Source organism: Ambystoma mexicanum, chromosome 6q (assembly GCF_040938575.1).
Source record: "Ambystoma mexicanum isolate Mex_15411 chromosome 6q, UKY_AmexF1_1, whole genome shotgun sequence".
NCBI lineage: Eukaryota > Metazoa > Chordata > Amphibia > Caudata > Ambystomatidae > Ambystoma > Ambystoma mexicanum.
In genome coordinates, this window is record NC_090937.1 from 1,607,362,983 (window position 1) to 1,607,383,387 (window position 20,405).

The following is a 20,405-nucleotide window of genomic DNA, read 5'->3' on the forward strand; positions in this document are numbered from 1 at the left end:
CTCGCTGGGGATCACGCAGTGGTGGCATCAGAGAATGCTGCTCCCTAGTCTTAGGGATAACACCTCAGTGCCATCAGAGAATGCTGCTCTCCTCTCTGGGGATCACACAGCGGTGGCATCAGAGAATGCTGCTCCCTAGTTTTGGGGATAACACCTCAGTGCCATCAGAGAATGCTGTTCTCCTAGCTGGGGATTACACATCGTTGGCATCAGAGGATGCTGCTCTCCTCTCTGGGGATCAGATATCGGTGGCATCAGAGAATGCTGCTCTCTTCTCTGGGGATCACACATCGGTGGCATCAGAGGATGCTGCTCTCCTCTCTGGGGATCAGATATCGGTGGCATCAGAGGATGCTGCTCTCCTCTCTGGGGATCACACAGTGGTGGCATCGGAGGATGCTGCTCCCTAGTCTCGGGGAGCACACATCTGGAGCATCAGAGAAGGTGTCTCTCCTCTCTGGGGTTCACACAGTGGTGGCATCAGAGGATGCTTCTCCCTAGTTTCAGGGATCACACATCGGTGGCATCAGAGAATGCTGCTCTCCTCTCTGGGGATCACATATCGGTGGCATCTGAGAATGCTGCTCTCTTCTCTGGGCATCACACATCGGTGGCATCAGAGGATGCTGCTCTCCTCTCTGGGGATCACACATCAGTGGCATCAGAGAAGGCTTCTCTCCTCTCTTTGGATCACACATCGGTGGCATCAGAGGATGCTGCTCTCCTCTCTGGGGATCACACATCAGTGGCATCAGAGAAGTCTTCTCTCCTCTCTGGGGATCACACATCAGTGGCATCAGAGAAGGCTTCTCTCCTCTCTGGGGATCACACATCGGTGGCATCCGAGAATGCTGCTCTCTTCTCTGGGGATCACACATCGGTGGCATCCGAGAATGCTGCTCTCCTCTCTGGGGATCACACATCGGTGGCATCAGAGAAGGCTTCTCTCCTCTCTGGGGATCACACTTCGGTGGCATCACAGAATGATGCTCCCTAGTCTTGGGGATAACACCTCGGTGCCATCAGAGAAGGCATCTCTCCTCTCTGGGGATCACACAGTGGTGGCATCAGAGGATGCGACTCCCTAGTTTCCGGGATCACAGATTAGTGGCATCTGAGAATGCAGCTCTCCTCTCTGGGGATCACACAGTGGTGGCATCAGAGGATGCTGCTCCCTAGTTTCCGGGATCACACTTCGGTGGCATCACAGAATGCAGCTCTCCTCTCTGGGGATCACACAGTGGTGGCATCAGAGGATGCTGCTCCCTAGTCTCGGGGATCACACATCTGGGGCATCAGAGAAGGCTTCTCTCCTCTCTGGGATCACACAGTGGTGGCATCGGAGGATGCTGCTCCCTAGTTTCCGGGATCACACTTCGGTGGCATCACAGAATGCAGCTCTCCTCTCTGGGGATCACACAGTGGTGGCATCAGAGGATGCTGCTCCCTAGTCTCGGGGATCACACATCTGGGGCATCAGAGAAGGCTTCTCTCCTCTCTGGGATCACACAGTGGTGACATCAGAGGATGCTGCTCGCCTGTCTGAGAGATCACACAGAGTTGGCAACAGAAGACACCCCTCAATAGTCTGGCAGGTGGACTATGAGGGACTCAGACCTAGTGTAAAATGTGCGATGAATGATTTCAGAGTCAAAGACTATGAACATGAAAGGGCACCATGGAGGGTGGAGATCAGTGTAGAATACACCATCGATAGTGGTTTTGAATATATGAAAGGAAGGAAACTTTTCAAGAAACTCTTTCTGAATAGACATATGTATATGAAAGAAATGTGTGTTACCTGCACGGAGACACAGAGTATCTCTAAGGTGGGGCAGCACATCTCTCCATGAAGAGGAATCTTCTGTTCCAGGCTCATGTCTCGCACATTGGCAGCTCTTCTTTGTGGGTTCTCCCTGTCTCTTGTGATGGCCAGACTCGGAAACTGTGAGGCAGATGGAAAGGAAAAGTGGGGAGAGGGAGAGAAAGCAGGGCACATAAGTGGAATGATAGAGAGGGAGAGGGAAAACCAATGAGAGACAGGTCAGCTATGAACATGTATTATCTGATTTTAATGGAGAGTGGGTGGGAACAATTCACTGCTATCTTAAACTAAGGAATGGTGCATGTGTGCAGCATGGACATTCTGCACTGTGTGTCCCTCATACAGTCACATGACTGTGTTTTGAGGGAAGAAGAACAGGTCCACAGTAGGGGTCCTGGGGAGATTTACTCTGGTGCCCCATTGGAGCACTCCCAGTGAGATGTAGTGGAGCAGGAAGAGCATTGGCCATTGGCAGATGCCATTCTGATGCAACACCAGATACAGATTGCATAGAAGGACCCCTGACGTCAGCCTGCTCACCATGCTGGGGACCCTTTGTGTGTGCTCTTGTCTCATTCTGAACCTTTTTCTGCATGTGCACGTGTTTATCGGCTTTTTTGACTACCTGTCTGTGCGTGTCTGCTCGTATGTGGCAATGTGTGCATGCGTGTGTGCGCTAGCGTGCCATGCGACACCTGTCACAGCATGTCATATTTGTATGGTGTGTTTGATTGCAGATTTCGGGCCTCATTAGCAGTTCAGCGGTAGTAGTAGCGCTAATAGAAACGGAACTGAATTATGTTACCACTGGTGGTAACTGTGAGCCGCTGCCAGATTAGGGGTTTTGATTCGTCACCGGTTGACCTGGAGTGAACCATGCCATTATCCCCGGTGCAGCATTTACTCAGTGCTGAAGAGTGCTGATTTCTTAGGAGTGGGAATTCCACAATGCTACTTTGAACCCCGGATGTAAGACTTTCTCTGCTACCTTTTAAAGTATCCCGGGAGGTGAGCATGAGAACCTGGAAGAGGGCACTTTACCACTTCTAGGAATCATTGATCACTGGCAATTACCACTGATTGCCACCCTTCAGCACTCTTGTCCCAAAGGTGGCCTTTATTCCTTGTTACCCTGGTTGACTATCAGAGCCTGTCTGTTTAATGCCTTTTTCAACGGATATCAACCTTTTATGTGCCTTAATGACATGATCTCACCCTGTCTCTTCTTCCCTTCGAGGTACGGAGCAATGTGCAGTCATTAAGAGTCCATGTTATTATCTCTTCTTGTCCACATGTAAAGAAGAGAGAGGAATCAGGGCAGAGTCTGGAGTTCAGGTTATGTATGGTTTGCTCAGCTGTTTAGACAGCAGCGGTTTCTGGCATGGCGTTGAATAGATCTAGAGTGGTAAAATGGGCACCGTTCCTGTGGGATTACAAGGGTTTCTGAAGGTTGTGGATCAGCACTGTCTTCTTGACGTTCAACTTTGCAGTCGCCTGATCCACTGCCTGCAATTTCTTTATCTTATTCCAAAGGTCATTTAAAGAACTCCCTTATCGAAAGACAGCCGGGCACTGTACATCATACAGGGCCTACAGTAGCGGCCCTGTAGTTATGGTTAAGTTGCTCGACTCATAGAAAGAGCATTTTTTGGGCGGCTTATAACTTCACCTCACCCTGGACGAATCCTCACCAAAGTTTGTAAAAAAGTATATGGACCCCTTGAATTATTCTGCATAGTTTGATCAAGGGGGGGGTTATAGGGCGGTCACAAAATGTGTGGAAATCCTCATAGACGCAATGGAAAAAAATATTTGCTCATGTATACAGCCCAAACCGCTGGATGGATTTTCACAAAATGTGCAGCAGGTGCAGCGGATTGGTCCCGAATGCATGCTTTTGTACATTTGGTGTAAATCCGTCCAGTAACTTCTTTTAAAAAGGCCAAAAACTAGGTTTAAAAAAAGTGTGATATCTGGGTCCAGTCTATGGACAGACTTCCTTATTCGGTCCGCGGACACACCCCTGGACCAATCAGGGTCTGACCTGATGTCCGTGGACATCAGACATGCCCATTGATTGGAGGGTGAACACCATGCTGGAACCGCAGACAGCGGGGGGTCTGCGGATAGCGCAGTGGGTGAAAAGTCTGGAAACCACATTTGGGGTTATTTAGTGGCTGAAAGAGGGATGGGAAGAGTGGGGGGTGAAATAAAGATGATATGGAGCTCTTTTGTAGGTGAAAAAAGGGTTTGCAGGTACTGCTCTAGTCCGCGGTCACTGCTATGAACGAACAGCTTGGAAAACACATTTGAGGTTATTTATTGGCGTAGAAAGGGTAGGAGAGTGGAATAAAGATGATATGGAGCTGTCAATTTTGGTGTCCCTGGACATCATTACAATTTCAGGGGGTTCAGGGCGATTTTTGCTATTTCAAGCTATATTTTACATACTTGTTATATGGTTTAATTATATTTTGGTCGTTATGGCCAGTGGCAAGATTCTTGGGGCCATGGCATAGGCTGTAGTAATATGTGTAATGTAATTATAGGTAATGTATTTGTAATATGGTGGAATTATATAATTAAAGTGTATATGGTATTTATAATTGTAGTACAGTAGAGGACAATGCGTCTTGATGTCTCCTGCACCTTTCACACGGTCAACAATTATATCCTCATTAAACGCTTACATGATACCATTAGCATCCTGGAGCGGGACTGAACTGACTGATTTGTTTTCCACACTAACCCTGCTTACCACCTGCAACTGGGCTGTTTGTACTCCACCACCTCACTGTGTACCTGTAGAGTACCCCAGGGTTTTATTGTATAATTGTGGCTCTTCCATAACTATTTGGTCTATCTGGCGCGTCTGATGTCCTTCGTCTTTTCTCATTTCTAGTGCTATGTTAAGTACACACAGGTTTCCTTAAACTTCCCTTAACAAATTTGTTGCCTTCGGATTTTTATCTCTAATTGTCTGACCGTCATTGAGGCAATGTGTGCGGCTAACAATCTATGCCTCAATGCCAGCAAGACTGAGATCCTTTTTACTGTGACACCTGTGGCCTGTTTTTCTCCTACCCTCTGGCCATTGTCTTTGGGCCCTATGCTCTCACCATCCTGTGAAGCCAAAAACCTTGAGGTTATCTTTAGGCCCTCTCTCTCCTTTACTCCTTACATGTTGGAGCTTGTAAAGAAAGCCCATGCTTTCAGCTTGACGTCCTTACAGGCATTGTACCATTCCTCACCTTCACCCAGAAGCTTAACGTCTGTACAGCTCTGGTCCTGTGTAGGCTGGACTACTGCAAAAGCCTATTCCTTAACCTCCCCCTTTGTTGTGTATGCCCCCTTTGGCTAATCTAGAATAGGGCTGCAAGACTTATCCTTGGCCTCAAGCCCAGGCATCGTTCGCTGCAGCCATCGACGCGGCAGGCATGAGCTTGGGGGGACTAAAGCTAAAGCGCTCCCACTTTCATGCAGAAGTCATCAATATGCTCCGAGGCCCAGCCTGGGCTCGGATGGAAAAAAACTCTCACATTTGTCACCTCAGAGAGCAGTGTATTCACTTATTTTTAAATGTACCTTTAAACTTTAAAAATAAGTAAATTCACTGCTCTCTAAGGTGAGAAAATAGTCTTGCCATGACTACGGCATCAGCAAACGTGTTGAAGACAAAAGTCTTGTTACACACTCCTTGATATGCCTCAGGTGAGTTGTGGGTGTAAAATGCATCTAATGGACGAAAGGAAGGTGCAATATCTACTCAACTACTGGCTCCAGGTGGGAATCAACAGCGAAATAGGTTTAATGACCCCACTCACTACCAGCTTTCAAAACTGCCATCCAGCCCCCACCCCCTTCGCCCCTGGCTGCAGCCCTAAAATGTGTACATTGGCTCCTGCTAATTGCAAGGACTACACTATTTTCAACTTTGTTTCCCTAAATACTGTCCTGCCAGAGCTCTGCGCTGTTGTAACTCCAATACTCTGCTTGTCAAATGCTTTTTGAAACAGAGAGTGGGAGGCATGTCTCTGTCTTCGGGCGGTGCCTGTCTTTCGAACAGCCTTCCTGCTCCTCTTATACTTGAGCTGGACTTTGTTAAGATCCAGAACTTCTGAAACCTCTACTTGTGTTCCTGTTTTACTTAATCCCTTGCCTCCTAACTCATACCACTTCCACGGAGACTGGTGTTCTGGTCCTCATGAACCTCACAGATTCCAGGCCCTATATGTATTTGACACCAGTACACACCCCTGCCCCCTTCAGCTTTGCCCTTGCACGTCTACCGTCTGGGGTATCTGCCCCAGCAGGTAGCTAGTGGCCTCCCAGTTTGGCATGTCTTGGCAATTTCCTTCTGGGCTTGTATGAGCACTTGCTAATCTCTACTCCTTTTTCCATTCATGCACTACTTTTATTGCACAATGCATACATGCATTTATCGCAGCAGTGTGTACAATTTCTTTGGATAAGCAAGTTAAATGTATTTTATTTATTTATTTATTTATTTATCTATTTATTTATTTATTTTATTTATTACATTTGGTTATACACCCAGACCCTCTGCTATCACTGCATAGGTTACAAGATTACTTGTAGCATAATTGTAAACATACAGTATTGTTACTTGAGCAAGGCGCATAGAAATACACATAGAAGGCTTGATGTAAGGCAAAGTTTGAACACTAACATAGTGATACACAGGAATGTATAGCCTCATAGCAGGGCTCAGTGGTACAGGTTTGCAATCTTACAGACTAGGATATACATTCGCTTTTAATTTGTATACTGGATTATGTGGCTGTTTAGAATTTAATAAAGAGCCAGGATTTGATGATTTTCTTGAATTTAGGGAAGGATGACTCGTTGCAGATGGAGGCTGGAAGTGAGTTCCAAATTCTAGGGGCTGCTACGGGGAAGCTGGAATTGCCTGTTCTTACATTCTTGAAACGGGGGATGCAGAGGTGTGTGTTGTGTTAGATCTGAGTGTTCAAGTTGTGGTTTTGCGGATAAAGCATTGGTTGAGGTAACTTGGAGCCGTGCCTGATACGCGTTTGTGAGCTATGGTGAGGGTTTTATGTAATATCCTGGCTCAGGGGTGTTTCTAGGTCTGGAAAAGACCCGGGGCTATGCTGATGTCAGAACTGTTGGGACTGGGGGCTAGCTAGCCTTTTGGTTGTAGCTCCTGAGATTCTATCTGGGGCTACAACCAAAAGACCACAGGCTATAGCCCCATTAGCTGCCCCCCCAGCAACGCCTCTGTCCTGGCTTGTATGGGTAGCCAATGGGCCTCTCTCCTATGTTGTGAGATGTGATCCCTCTTTTTTATGCCTAATGCTGCTCTAAGAGCTTTGTTCTGGAGTAGTTGCATTGTGGTTACGTTTTTGTTTTAAGTCCCTAATAATAGTATGTTGCAGTAGTCGATCTTTGCCAGGATGAGGGCTCGAATCTGATTCATTTGCCCGTGGCTGAAATTACTGCGGGCAAATCGTTCGCATGAGAAAGGTGTGAACTACCAAATGTTTGCACCTTTCTCATGCGAACAAACTTACATACAACGGGGGCTGCAGGGGTTTCACCCGCAACCCCCGCTCACTATAGTATACAGTATAGTGAGCAGGGTTTTGCTGGGGACACCCCTGCAGCCTCCGTTAAAACATTTTTTGAGAGTGTCCCCTGCAACACCCCACTCACTGTAATGCCCACCTGTTATCCACGGGGACATCACTCAGCCTGTTCTGACCTCTTATGACCTCGAACCTTTCCCTGGAGGCTATTCGACTGGAGACTGGGCCTTGTTTTCTTGGATAGTGTGCTCTCCGTCCTACCTTCAGCGCAGGGGCACGTTGATTGATGCAGGCTCGTTGCTGCCTATTTACTTCACTGGCAAGAGTCCGACAGGTAAGTATAATGAGTCTTTTGAACAGTTCTCTAGCTTATTTCCTTTCCTTCCTTAGATGATGGCCGGCGTCCGGGGATGGTGGCGTGCTGCTCAGATGAGTAGCGCTGAAGGTGAGTGAGAGTGCGATGCGCGGTGCACCCCTTTCATATTTGCATTGAACTGAGTTTTTCTGTGTCTTTTAGGTGCCGCAACGTTTTCAGCGTGGATGCCGGTTATGAAGAACAAATGCGGTGGGTAAACGCGGTATGCAGCGCCTCTAGATGTTTCCACGCTAACCTGCAGTGTCTTTTCCCTCTTGTAGATGGATGAGAATTTCTGGAGACAAAGTTCCCCCAGAGCGGCTGGGATTCAGGTAAGCGTTTGAAGCTCGTACAGTATTTAAAAATAAGCAAAGATTTGCAGAATGCTTACTAATGCCTTTTTTCTGTTCTTTTCCCTTTTCCTTAAGAAGCGGCGTGCCGGGATGGGAATGACACCGCCGAAGATGCCCGCAGAACAGAAGGAGCGATGACTGATGGGCAGAAGCACCGCAAGGTAAGGCTGTTCCTAACGGTGTTCTTGTTCTTGCAGGAGCTGAGCGCAGAAGAAAGATGCAGGGCTACTGGAGACCGATCCGAACACAGTGAGTGTCACGCTGCAGGTGCAGAAAACGCAAAGCATGTTTCTCAGCCTGGGTGTGGCTTAAATAGTCTCTGGGTATCCCATGTGCCTCTGGGCTGAACCACACCCAAAAGACTAGGCCGCACATGCAGTTCTGGGAACCGAAATATGTGGGGACATCCATCTTGTCCCCATCAATGCACTACAAGTCCAATCCCCAATGTTATCCTATGGGAGTGAGTGAGTCTGGTGCCACAAGCACCAAGTCTGACTCCAAGTGGGTCTTTAGAGGGATGGAGAGGCCCTTGAGGGCCATGTAGGTGATCGTGGCCTGGCTCCAGCCTGACATCTTGGAGGGCTGGGGACGTGAGGGGCAGGAATCATGACACTCACTATACCACACAGTATACCACACTATACCACACAGTATAGTGAGCAGGGTGTTGCGGGGGACACCCCTGCAGCCCCTCAGTCTTTTTTTTATACTTACCTATAATGCTACCACTAAAGGTTTGAACTTTTGGTGTTCGAACCTTTAGTGGTAGCATTTTTAGGATGTTTTGACCATTTTTGCATGCGGTCAAACCGTCCTAAACCTGAGGGCTCTGGCAAGTGAAAGGCTGTTCTGAGAGTGAGAAATGGTCTGCTAAGGATTATGAGTTTAGCCGTATATGCTGTCCAAGAGGAGAGAGCACTAATGCGTTTGTACATAGAAAGGCTAGAATCTAAATAGACTCCTAAGATTTTGACATGGTTGGAGATATTGATTGGAGTGCGGTCAATGACTATGGCTGAGTATTGTGGGTGCAACTTACTTAGTCTGGGGAGCATACTATGGGGATGTCTGTTTTTTTCTCTATTAAGACAGAGGCTATTTGTCGCCTTCCAGTTCTGGGTGATGGAGTCAATTTTATTGATGGCAATAGTATCCTGCTCAAGGTTGCCTGAGATGAGGATGAGTATTTGTGTGTCATCCGTAAAATTGGTGTATATTACTCTCATAGCATCTAGAGCTGTGAAGAGTAATTTAGTGTATGCATTGTAGAGCATCGGGGTGAGACCAGGAACCTTGGGGGACTCCCAGTGGGACTGTGATTGGGTCTGCTGCAACGTCACCAATTGCTACTCTAGAAGTACGGTCAGCGAGGAATGACTTAATCCAAGCGGTAGCCTCCTCAGAGAAATCAAAATTGTTTGCAAGTGTGTGGCAAAGTTTATTGTGGTCCACTAAATCGAAGGCCGCGGACAAGTCGAGTAATAGTAGAATGCATAATTTGCCTGAGTCCCTAATGGCATCCATCTCGGTGCTATGTTTAGGGTGGAAGCCAGATTGTCTTTCCCCTAGTAGCTGATTGTTTTCAAGGTGGGATTGGACTTGTGAATATGCTATTTTATCTATTATTTTGAGGAGGAATGGGACTGTGGTAATGGGCCTATACTTAGTCGAATTGGTAGTGTCTACGGAAGGTTTTTTAAGCAGTGGGGTTGTTAGGTAGGATTTACACAGAGCTGGTAAATCTTCCTTTCCTGGTTCAACCCCAGAACTTTTTGCTTTTCTAGTGGGATATTTTTCATTAATACCTCAGTGAGTGGGAACCTTTTTCCACACTCACCTAATCTTTAACTATTTTTATGGGTGTCATTTTTAAGACTCTCCATAGTATATTTTTAAAGTTATCATGTCTATCAACTTATTGGCAATAAGTGCCTGTTGTTGCTGGGTTGCCCTAGGGGCTCCCCATTTAACTTTCTTGTGCTCACCTTGAGTGAGCAACAGTTCCCAAGGGTAGAAAGGATCTTTGGATCCTGTTTACACTTTATTCTGTGAAACCAGAACACCCCACCTTATGTGGAGTGCTGGGGAGATACAATGTATCTCCTTTCACATAACAACTGTAACAATTCTGTTACAGGGACAAGCTTACCTTTAATGGCTGGTGGCAGTGATACCTTTTACTAATTTGGTGCACCTTTACCGCGGGCTGTGATCACAGCTGCAGCAAAGGCACCTAAGGGTGCTCATATTACCAAAATGGCCCCTGTCTTCTTTTTCTGCCATTTTAGTGTCTCTTGACGTTTCATGTTCCTTCCCCTGACATCCAGGGTGGGAAATTCCTTTGTGTGATTTTTGTCTTCGGTAAGCACAGGAAGTGGGGGAGTAGTCCAAAACTTCCCCATCCTTTGTCTTACGCCTTGCTTCAACTGGGACAAATCCCAGTGGGGGGCTGGCTGTCCTGATTGGTCAACCAGACGCCCCTTTCTTGTAAATGCAGGGAGAGAATGCAGAGGTAGTGCTGTCGTTCCTGATAAATACTGGAAACCTGGAAGCTGAAGGCATGTCGACCACTGGAACAGAAAACTTAAGAGGAAGATGAAGGATAATCGGTGGGAATGATTTCCAGCAACCGGAGAGCCTGCTGCGTAACCAGAACCTGCTGCAGCCCTTCCTTCCAATCGACCTGGGGACTCTGAAAACAACGACCCAAACCCAGAGCCTAGTGAAACACAATAGACTCAAGAAGACCTGCATTTTGAGCCATCCCATGGGTTGCTGCAACCTTCCGTTCTTGCAATACCCCAATACCCTGGGAACTCCTGCCACTGTGCAGTGCACGGTCTCCCGAATTCCGAATCGCGCTGAAACTTCGTGGAGATCTTGGTATATCTTCAGAGACACAAATCAAGTCCAAAGGTCCCCTCACCAGAGTGCTGGTCCTTTTAAACGACGAAAATTCAACTGTGATTTTCTGTCTTATTCTGTGCTCCTTGAAAAGGTGCCAAATCTGCAGAACCACATTCAGCCATGAGAGAAATCTTGCCTAGAGCCTTCTTCATTGATCTCTGTTGCAAAGTCCCTTCTGAAGTCTTGTGTTCAGTCTCCAGGACAATGAATCCACTGACCGGGGATTTGACTGCAGTCCCTGAAGTTCTCCTGCTGCAACCTCTTCTTCATTGCTGAGGTACTGTGTTGGCTTGGGTATATACTTACCTTAAGCCTTTTGGGATTTCTGTGTAGCCCTGGGATGTTTTCTGTGATTGGGAGGTCCCTCGTCCAGTGCACCCAGTCCCACTGCTAGAATCCTGCTGGGGTGTCTTCTGTGAAGCCCCTGGACCCTCTTCTAACCCTAGAAGTAAAGTACTCCTCTGTTTTCCCAGTTTTCCTAAGGAACTGACTTTTGCTACTAAATAACTTATTCTAACACTGCCTGTTGGTCACTAGTCCTTGTGACCCCCCTTCTGACACTGAGAACACTCATGCTTCAAGAATAAGGGAAAGACTTTGAAGGGATTGGGACTTCTGCCTAGTAAACAAATCAAGGGGCCGATTCATGGAACCAACGTGCGCCGAAAATCTAGGCGCAAGCATGCGCACGCATGCGCAAGCGGAAACAAACAGGCGCATGCGCACGCGTGCGATTCATGGAAGTCCCTGCGTGTGTTCACCGCGGGATGTGCGCCAAACCCGTGCATGGCGCACAAGTCACTGCAACATCGCGAAAGGCGTGCGCGACGGTGCGCGACGCGCACAGTGAAAGCGCACAACCTCAGCGCACACAGCAGAAAGTGGGCGGGACATGGGGCGTAACATGCGGAATGGGGAACAACACGCGAAAATAAGGGCGTAACTGGGGATGTACTGCACGGAAGCGGAGGGAACGCCCACACGCACTCGAACCACACGTATTCATGGAATGGAATAGGGCAAACCCACGCACAGCCAAAGCCACGCACAAGCTGAAACACGGCCGCCACACGAAGGCAGGCGGTAGAGTCCCAGCGCATCAAAAAAGTGGCGCCGCTGGAAGTAAAATAGGCGATAGAGCGGGGTACGTGTATTCCGGGGGTGCGCGGGAAGTTACACACGCGAATGAGCGGGGTACGTGTATTTCGGGGGTGCGCGGGAAGTACCACACGCGATTTGGCCGGGTACGTGGATTTCAGGGGTGCGCGGGAAGTTCCACACGCTATTAGGCCGGGTATGTGGATTTCAGGGGTGCGCGGGAAGTTACACACGCGAATGAGCGGGGTACGTGTATTTCGGGGGTGCGCGGGAAGTTCCACACGCGATCGGGCCTGGGGGAGCGGGCTGCGTGGATTTCAGGGGCTCGCGTGAAGTTTCACACGCGATCGGGCCTGGGGGAGCGGGCTGCGTGGATTTCAGGGGCTCGCGTGAAGTTTCACACGCGATCGGGCCTGGGGGAGCGGGCTGCGTGGATTTCAGGGGCTCGCGTGAAGTTTCACACGCGATCGGGCCTGGGGGAGCGGGCTGCGTGGATTTCAGGGGCTCGCGTGAAGTTCGGGGTACCAACCACCGTCTGCCTTGCGTGTAGAAGAACGCGTAGCCAACACCCGCTGTGAAGTAACAGCGTGTGAACCCCAACGGATGGAAAACACACGCACCGCACGAAAAGCACGCGGGATCTCCAAGCCCTGCCAGGGCAACGCCGTGCGCGAAACATCACACGCGCTTACGCGCTAAGGGCCTTTGGTCCAATGAAATCGCGTACGCGTGCTGACGTGCCTACGCGCTAAGGGCCTTTCCTCGAATTACACGCTGACGTGCAGATTTTTCACGTGCAAATTCACTCCGTATCAAGCTGGCCACACGTAAGCACACGGAAGACCACGCTCCTGCCCAGAAGGCCGAATTACTGCCCCCCATAGCCCCGAGCAGCCTCCCACGAGCCATCTGCTGCTGCTGCCTGCCTGCCTGCCTGCTGCCACATTGCCCTGCCATTTGGTGCCTGCACATCAGCCATCTGCAGGGGTCCAGTTGCTGTGTCCACCCCTGCTGGAACAGTAGACTCCCGACTGGGATACCATCGCTCCACAGCCCAGCCCCAGGACCCAGTAGCCGACCCACGCCTGCCTCGGGGGTCGCCATGTCGGGGCAAGCACCACCTGAGACCAGTGGCGACCCCCAGCCACAGAGGCAGAGGGCCACCAGCTTCAGTGAGGAGGAAGTTGGTGTCCTGGTGGAGCATGTCCTGGGGCATTATGATGCCCTCTTCGGAAGACCACGCGCCGACAAGGAAGGACGGGAGAGGATCTGGGATGATGTAGTGGTTGCCATCAACGCGGAGGGGGTGGCAACCCGCGACATCAAGCACATCAAGAAGCGCTGGGAGGACTTCAGGTCCAGGACCCTCAATAAGGCCCGGCGCCTCGCGGAGGGGGGCCGGGCACGCCTGACTGACATCCAGATGAGGGTCCTGGAACGCGTAGACCCAGCGCTCCACGCCCAGATCCTTCAGAGGCAGACCCGTCTGGAGTTGGCCGGTAAGTGGCCAGGCATTGCTGTGTGAGACAGGGCATGTTGCACTGTGTTGGTTGTCTGATACATGCCTGTATGTGTGACATAGGCCATGTACGTATGTGCGTGTGCAGGGACATCATGGTCAGGCATGTGAGTACAGTGATGTGTGAACCACATGGTTGGTGCATATGTACAATTGCAACATGGGGGGCTCTGCGCGGAATGGACACATGGAAGCATGGCAGTCTCTGTTCCTGGACATGGGTGGGGGTGAGGGATGGGTGCTGGTCCCATGTACACGTATGGTGTCCATGTGTGTGTGTCTGACCTGCGTGTCTGTGACTTGTAAATGCCATGGATGCATGACACATGTCTGTGACAATGTTCAGATTCACTGATGCAGCCTAGTCATCCTTGTATCCACTGCATCTGTGGTGTGCGAGGCCGGATGGATGGAACTACGGTGAGGTGTGTGCATGTGATGGCAAGGCCCATGATGCATGTGAGTTCAAAACCAACATTGTATGAATCATGAGTCCCTTGGTCATGTATGCCAATGTCCATGGCATGCGCCATGCCTGTTACTGCATGTGTTTTGCCTGCACTGACCCATGTGTTGTGGAGGGACATGATGGAAGTGATGCATGACAGTGCCACTCATCTGCTATTGCTTCCTGTCTAGGGGACCATTGTACAGTACCCTAATGCTTGTGTTCTATGTCTCCCTCTACACAGTGGCAAGTGAAGAAGAGGGCGGAGAAGGCGCTGTGGAGCAGAGCGGCGGGGATGCCGCCATGGCTGCAGCGGAAGGGGTGGGTGAGCCCCCACAGGGGCTTGCAACGGCGGAAGACGGCGTGGAGACATCCAGGTTGGTGGTTTCCACAGAGGGGGAGGAGGCCGCTACTGAGCCACACATGGGGCCTGGTGGGGGCATCCCCGCTGGTGCAAGTGGTGCAGTCCAGGGCCAGGGGCAGGAGGCAGCACAGGTCGCCGTGGAGGGGCCTGTGCATGTCACTGTCCCTGACACTGTGACTGCACCACCATGCACCAGCAGGGATGCCCCATCCCAGGCCCGTCCGCAGGTAGGGGAGTTGTCCATGTCATCTGACACTCCTCTACCTGCGGACGTGGGGACCCCTGGCCGTGTGGAGAGGGTCCTGATTGGTGTCGCGTTGCGCACGGCTGGCATTCGTGATGAGGTGCATGCTTCCCGGGAGGAGCATGCACATCATCACGAAGAGCACCGTGCGTACGTGAACCATTTGGGAGCCGCCATGGTCGGGGGTTTCCTACATGTGTGTGGCCTTCTGGCGACCCTCTCCTCCTCTGTGGAGGCTATGCGCCAGTCGTGCTCCATGCCGTCTTCCGGCCCAGATGCCACCAGGGCCCCCTGTGGACCTGCCCCGACCAACGCAGCCAGCTCGGTGGGGACCCCATCCCTGCCACAGTCGGGAGTCGAAGGTCCAGCAGGGGTGGACACACCCGCAACTGTCCCCCTGCAGATGGAGGATGTGCCGGCATCATCTGGCAGGGCACGTGCACGACGGCATCGGTGGATACCATCAGCCTGGATGCCGTCGTGCTGGCAGAGGCAGTGGCGTCGGAGGCAGCAGCAGGCTCGACGTGGGAGGCATCATGGCTCGGGGCCATCAAGATCAGAGGGGCAGGCATCGGCTGGAGGGCAGGAGAACCCTGGAATGGCAGTGTCTTCCGTGTGGGAGCAGTTGGTCCAGCGGATAGGTGCGGAGCGGCAGCGGGCGGAAGAGGAGCGGCTCTCCATGGTCAGGGCGGAGTTCTCCATGCGTCGGGCGTTGAGGCGGGCTGAGTGCCTCGAGGAAGCTCGCAGGGAGTTTGAGTTGAACACGGGGTTGTCCCTGCGAGACCTCGGGGCCAGGACAGAGTCCCGCCTCCGGGACATCGACATGGAGTTCGATGATGCCCTGGCCGGCAACATCACGGAGTGAGCCGCAGGACTTGCCCGCTGCCATTGTATATAGTTCTTTAGTTAGTTAGTGGTAGGTTTCCTTTATTTTCTTTATTTTTCTTTGGACCGCTCGGACAATGGCCACTTTTCTGTATATATTTGTAGTGTTAGGTAGTAGTAGTTTTCATTTGTGGTGTTGGGCTCATGGACCCTGGGATATTCTTTTTGCATCGTTTTTATTTGGACAACATTTTTTGGATTTATATGTGTGTTCTCCATGACTCCGTTGTTTTTCCTTATTTTTTTCACCCATTTTTTTCCTTTGGACTACATTAGTTTTTGAATTCCTTTGTTTTTTGATTTTTTCTATTTGTTATCGGACATGGACCATTTGTTTTGTCATCCCCATTATTGTGTGTTTCATTTCTTTAGTTCTTTTTCATCTTTAATACATATTTATATTACTTTCATTTGTGGTATTTTCTCATTGGTTTCATGCATTTCATGATATGGGTTTTGACATTCACTTGCACCCATTGTGTATGTGTGTGTGACGGACATGTGTTCATTTACATACTTGCCATTGGGGTTGTATCATGTAATTGCATCTACTATGTGGGTGGATGCAATCCTTGGCTGGCTGTTTGTGCTGGGTGTGCTGCCCATTACTGCCATGATTGAGTTTCGTCAGGACCTGGGGGCAGGGGGACATGGGTGGGGGCCTGCTGGCAGGTGCCCCACAGTGCTGGGGGGTGGGGGTGGTGGGAGACATGAGTTGGACATGGGTGGGGGCCTGCTGGCAGGTGCCCCACAGTGCTGGGGGGTGGGGGTGGTGGGAGACATGAGTTGGACATGGGTGGGGGCCTGCTGGCAGGTGTCCCACAGTGCTGGGGGGTGGGGGTGGTGGGAGACATGAGTTGGACATGGGTGGGGGCCTGCTGGCAGGTGCCCCACAGTGCTGGGGGGTGGGGGTGCAAGGGGACATGTGGCTTGGCTGGGGGGCATGCCCATGGTGGATGGGCTGCCTGCGGGACATGACCAGGGGTGCAGGGTAGTCCCCTGTGGTGTGGGCTGCCTGCAGGAGTCGTGGAGGGGGTAGGGGGGAGACCTGGGGGGACCCACACTGGCAATTCACCTCTTCAACTTCCCGCACACCCACGTAATACACTGCCCCACTCGCACAGGCCCATTCGCGTGTAGAATTTCTCGCGCACCCCTGAAATTCACGTACCCAGCCCGATCGCGTGTAGAATTTCTCGCGCACCCCTGAAATCCACGTACCCAGCCCGATCGCGTGTAGAATTTCTCGCGCACCCCTGAAATCCACGTACCCAGCCCGATCGCGTGTAGAATTTCTCGCGCACCCCTGAAATCCACGTACCCAGCCTGATCGCGTGTAGAATTTCTCGCGCACCCCTGAAATCCACGCAGCACGCTCCCCCAGGCCCGATCGCGTGTGAAACTTCACGCGAGCCCCTGAAATCCACGCAGCCCGCTCCCCCAGGCCCGATCGCGTGTGAAACTTCACGCGAGCCCCTGAAATCCACGCAGCCCGCTCCCCCAGGCCCGATCGCGTGTGAAACTTCACGCGAGCCCCTGAAATCCACGCAGCCCGCTCCCCCAGGCCCGATCGCGTGTGAAACTTCACGCGAGCCCCTGAAATCCACGCAGCCCGCTCCCCCAGCCCCGATCGCGTGTAGGATTCCTCGCGCACCCCTGGAATCCACGTACCCAGCCCGATCGCGTGTAGAATTTCTCGCGCACCCCTGAAATCCACGTACCCAGCCCGATCGCGTGTAGAATTTCTCGCGCACCCCTGAAATTCACGTACCCAGGCCAATCGCGTGTGATGACACCCGCACACCCCTGGAATACACGCTCCCCGCTCTGCGTTTGCTGCTGCCCTTTGCGCTGGATTGGGTATTTTGATGGCTTTTCCCTGCGCGAGGGGCGTTCTTGGGGGCGTTACTGGCGCTGCTGCAGGGTCGCTGCGCCACTCTGCGCCACGGCTAGTTGTGGTTGTTGGAATCCATGAATACGCTGTGCGCCTGAATGTGTTTTGGCGCACGCGGCTGGCGCAGACTACCGCACGCGCACACTGTGCGCCAGCCGCGTGCGCCACTTGTGCGCTGGATTCTATGAATCGGCCCCCAAGTGTTTTACTTAATTGTAAAGAGTTGGTTGGTAACTGTAATTCTAAGAGTGAACAGTTACAAAAGTTCTTACTGATCTTGAATATGTAATGCACTATTCTCAAAAGTATGGTTAACATCTTTTCTTCCTTAGCCACTGTGTTGCCAGTCTAATAGAAAGTAGATGTGAAGGTATTTTATTCTCCTGTAATTAGGTTTTGCGTCTTTACAAAAGTAATGTGTTGGTTTCACCAGATTATTCCTGTAGGGTAATTGTATGAGTGTCTTCCAACTGTTGGTATCACCAGGTTAGTCCTGTTAGGATAACTGTATGAGTGTCCCACAACTTGGTCTTGGTTCCCCTGACTTGCTGCTAGCCTGTCCTTAATAAGTCTACATTAGTTTGTTGCCTACCTAGAATAACTATTCAGTAAAGCGTGACATTGGGGTTTACGTTCCCCTTCATTGTGAAGTTAAAGTACGTGGGTTGTACTTATCTAGTGTTAGCTGTGTGCCATCCAAAACAGGTTACCAGAGTTATTGCTTACCTCAATCTGGGGTTCCCTGATGATTTCAAAAGCATATGTAATTGTATATTATATCCTTAGGTTTTACTCACCTGGTATAACTGTGTGTTATGACAAAAGTAGTTATAGGTTTTTACTGCATCTAGGATAAGTGTTTCACTATTCACCAAAAGTATGTTGTCCAGTTGACTGTTTATGTGATTTGTTCCAAGAGTCACTATACGACTGGAAGGGCCTACTGCCCTTGTATTACTGAATGTAATCTGAAAGTAACCATTGGTCTTTTACTCCCAAATAATAGGCTTGACCTATACTAAATGTGTATAACAAGGTTTTGACTTCCCTAGAACTACTGTTAGGTGTTCCAAATAAGGTTTATACTTGGGTCTGTGTGCTTTCAAGTATAGTTTTGTGTTTTTATACTGTGATTTCTTATAATGTGTTCGTATTTACTTACCCCTAGATTTATCTGGGCCTACCTGTATTTAAATAAATCCTTTATTTTTACAATACATAGTGTTTCAGTGTTTCTTTGGATCATTTGTATTACAATTTCACTTGTATTGTGTCTACTACCCTCTCTCTCTCTCCTAAGATAAGCCTGGCTGCTCTGTCTATGCTACCCTATACTCAGCCTTATACTAAGAGTGGAGTTGTGTACTGCCTCAGTTGAATGGTTTTACTAAGCCCTTAGTTCAGGGACGTCATTTGGGGGTCGCCAGAGGTCGCAAGAGCGACCGCTGCCGATTGGCCAGCGACCTCTGTCAATCTCTTGCGACCTCTGGCCGTCGACCAATCAGAGGAGGAGGGGGCGTTGCCACAGCATGCTGCGACGCTTCTGTGGTCCGCCATTTTTATTTAGTAGTTGCATGTGTCAACGCATGCTCGCTGCTCCTGCTACTCTGTGTCCAGTCCATCCAGCACTCCACTGAAGAAGGTGAGTAGTACTACTGGTGGGTGGGTCGAGGCGGGTGTCAGGTGTGTGGGTGCACTGCACCGTTATTGAAAGCCAGCAGCGCAGCCAGGGACCCGGCGGCGACGCCGCAGGCGAGGGCACACGGCCACCGGCACTGCTGACCACGTCGCACACGCGCTGGAGCAGCAATAGGCAGCCAGGCTTCGCTTACCCAGCCTGGATGTTTGCGACGTGGTCAGCGCTGGTGCCGTGCCCTCGCGACCTGCTTTAAACAGCAATGATACTGTCAGAGGCAGAGCAAAGGGCAATTCTGTCCGTGCATGTGTCCAAAAATATGGAACGTTTCACAAATTTGCATGTCATCCTTGCGCAGTCAGTGCCATGCTAATCTTCTAGAGTGGATGGAGTCTCTGCTTTCTGGTGGTTCCGGTTTTAAATGCAATTCTAAATAACTCGTTTTTGTGTTCGCTTTCTGATTCAAATCTACGCACAAAGCAGGAAACCAGTATCGCAAAGGCAGTTTAGGGTGGAACGAGTGCCATTAGTGACGTGAACGTTATAATACAAAAATATCCATGTGGTACTGCACGTCACATATTAATTTACGGGTGTTAAGATGGCATTACAAAGAGCATGGAAACTACTGTAAACATGACCAAGTATGCATAGTACTATGCATGAACAAGTAAGCATAGTACTATGGGAACCTAAAAGCGTGCAAGCGTCATTTAATACCCTAACGTACAACGTTTAAGGGCTTGACACATTACAATGTAAGCATGCTTGTAAAGTAGGCAATACTGCTTCGACACTACGGTCTATATTCCAACATGCCTAAGACGCTTTGCAAGATGTTGGCAGGGGGTAGTTGCCAAGTCACTTGTATTGATGTGAAAAGCCACTTAAACAATTAGAATTGTCAGGGGCGGCAGTGGTCTTTAGTTATTAAAATAAATGGGACATCCTCTCCTCCCATAGGTGCAGTTGGTATAATGCAGGTGAAACGGATCATGATCCAGGCTGCGTGCAAAGTGGCACCTCCCTTCATAATACCTGGGTGCTGTGGGCCTGAACGCATAACAATATTCCCACCACAAGCCAGAGAAAAGACAGGGTGCCTGTGAGGGTTTGCTTGGGTGGGGGCATGTTCAGTTTGAGGCAGGGCCGTACTGGCTTGTAGGCAGAATCCAAGGCCCCCTGGGGCCAGTGCCGCCATCTGCTATAAGTGGGCGGGTGTGCTCAGGTCTGGCTGGCTTGCCTGCGGGCTGCAGGCAAGCCCGCTCAGCAGCCAGCTCATGCCTCACGACACACAGCGGATACAT

General features: G+C 50.3%; 1 protein-coding gene and 1 pseudogene across 1 annotated transcript in view; both read right to left on the reverse strand.

Annotated features, from left to right (window-relative positions):
• The window catches only part of LOC138515659 (uncharacterized), a 231,206-nt gene that overhangs the window by 91,920 nt on the left and 118,881 nt on the right, over positions 1-20,405 (reverse strand). Inside the window, exon 4 of the mRNA XM_069630344.1 lies at positions 1,802-1,945. Coding sequence (XP_069486445.1) covers positions 1,802-1,945 — 144 coding nt within the window. The remainder of the gene's footprint in view (positions 1-1,801; positions 1,946-20,405) is intronic.
• Positions 19,412-19,478, reverse strand: LOC138517118 (U6 spliceosomal RNA; annotated as a pseudogene).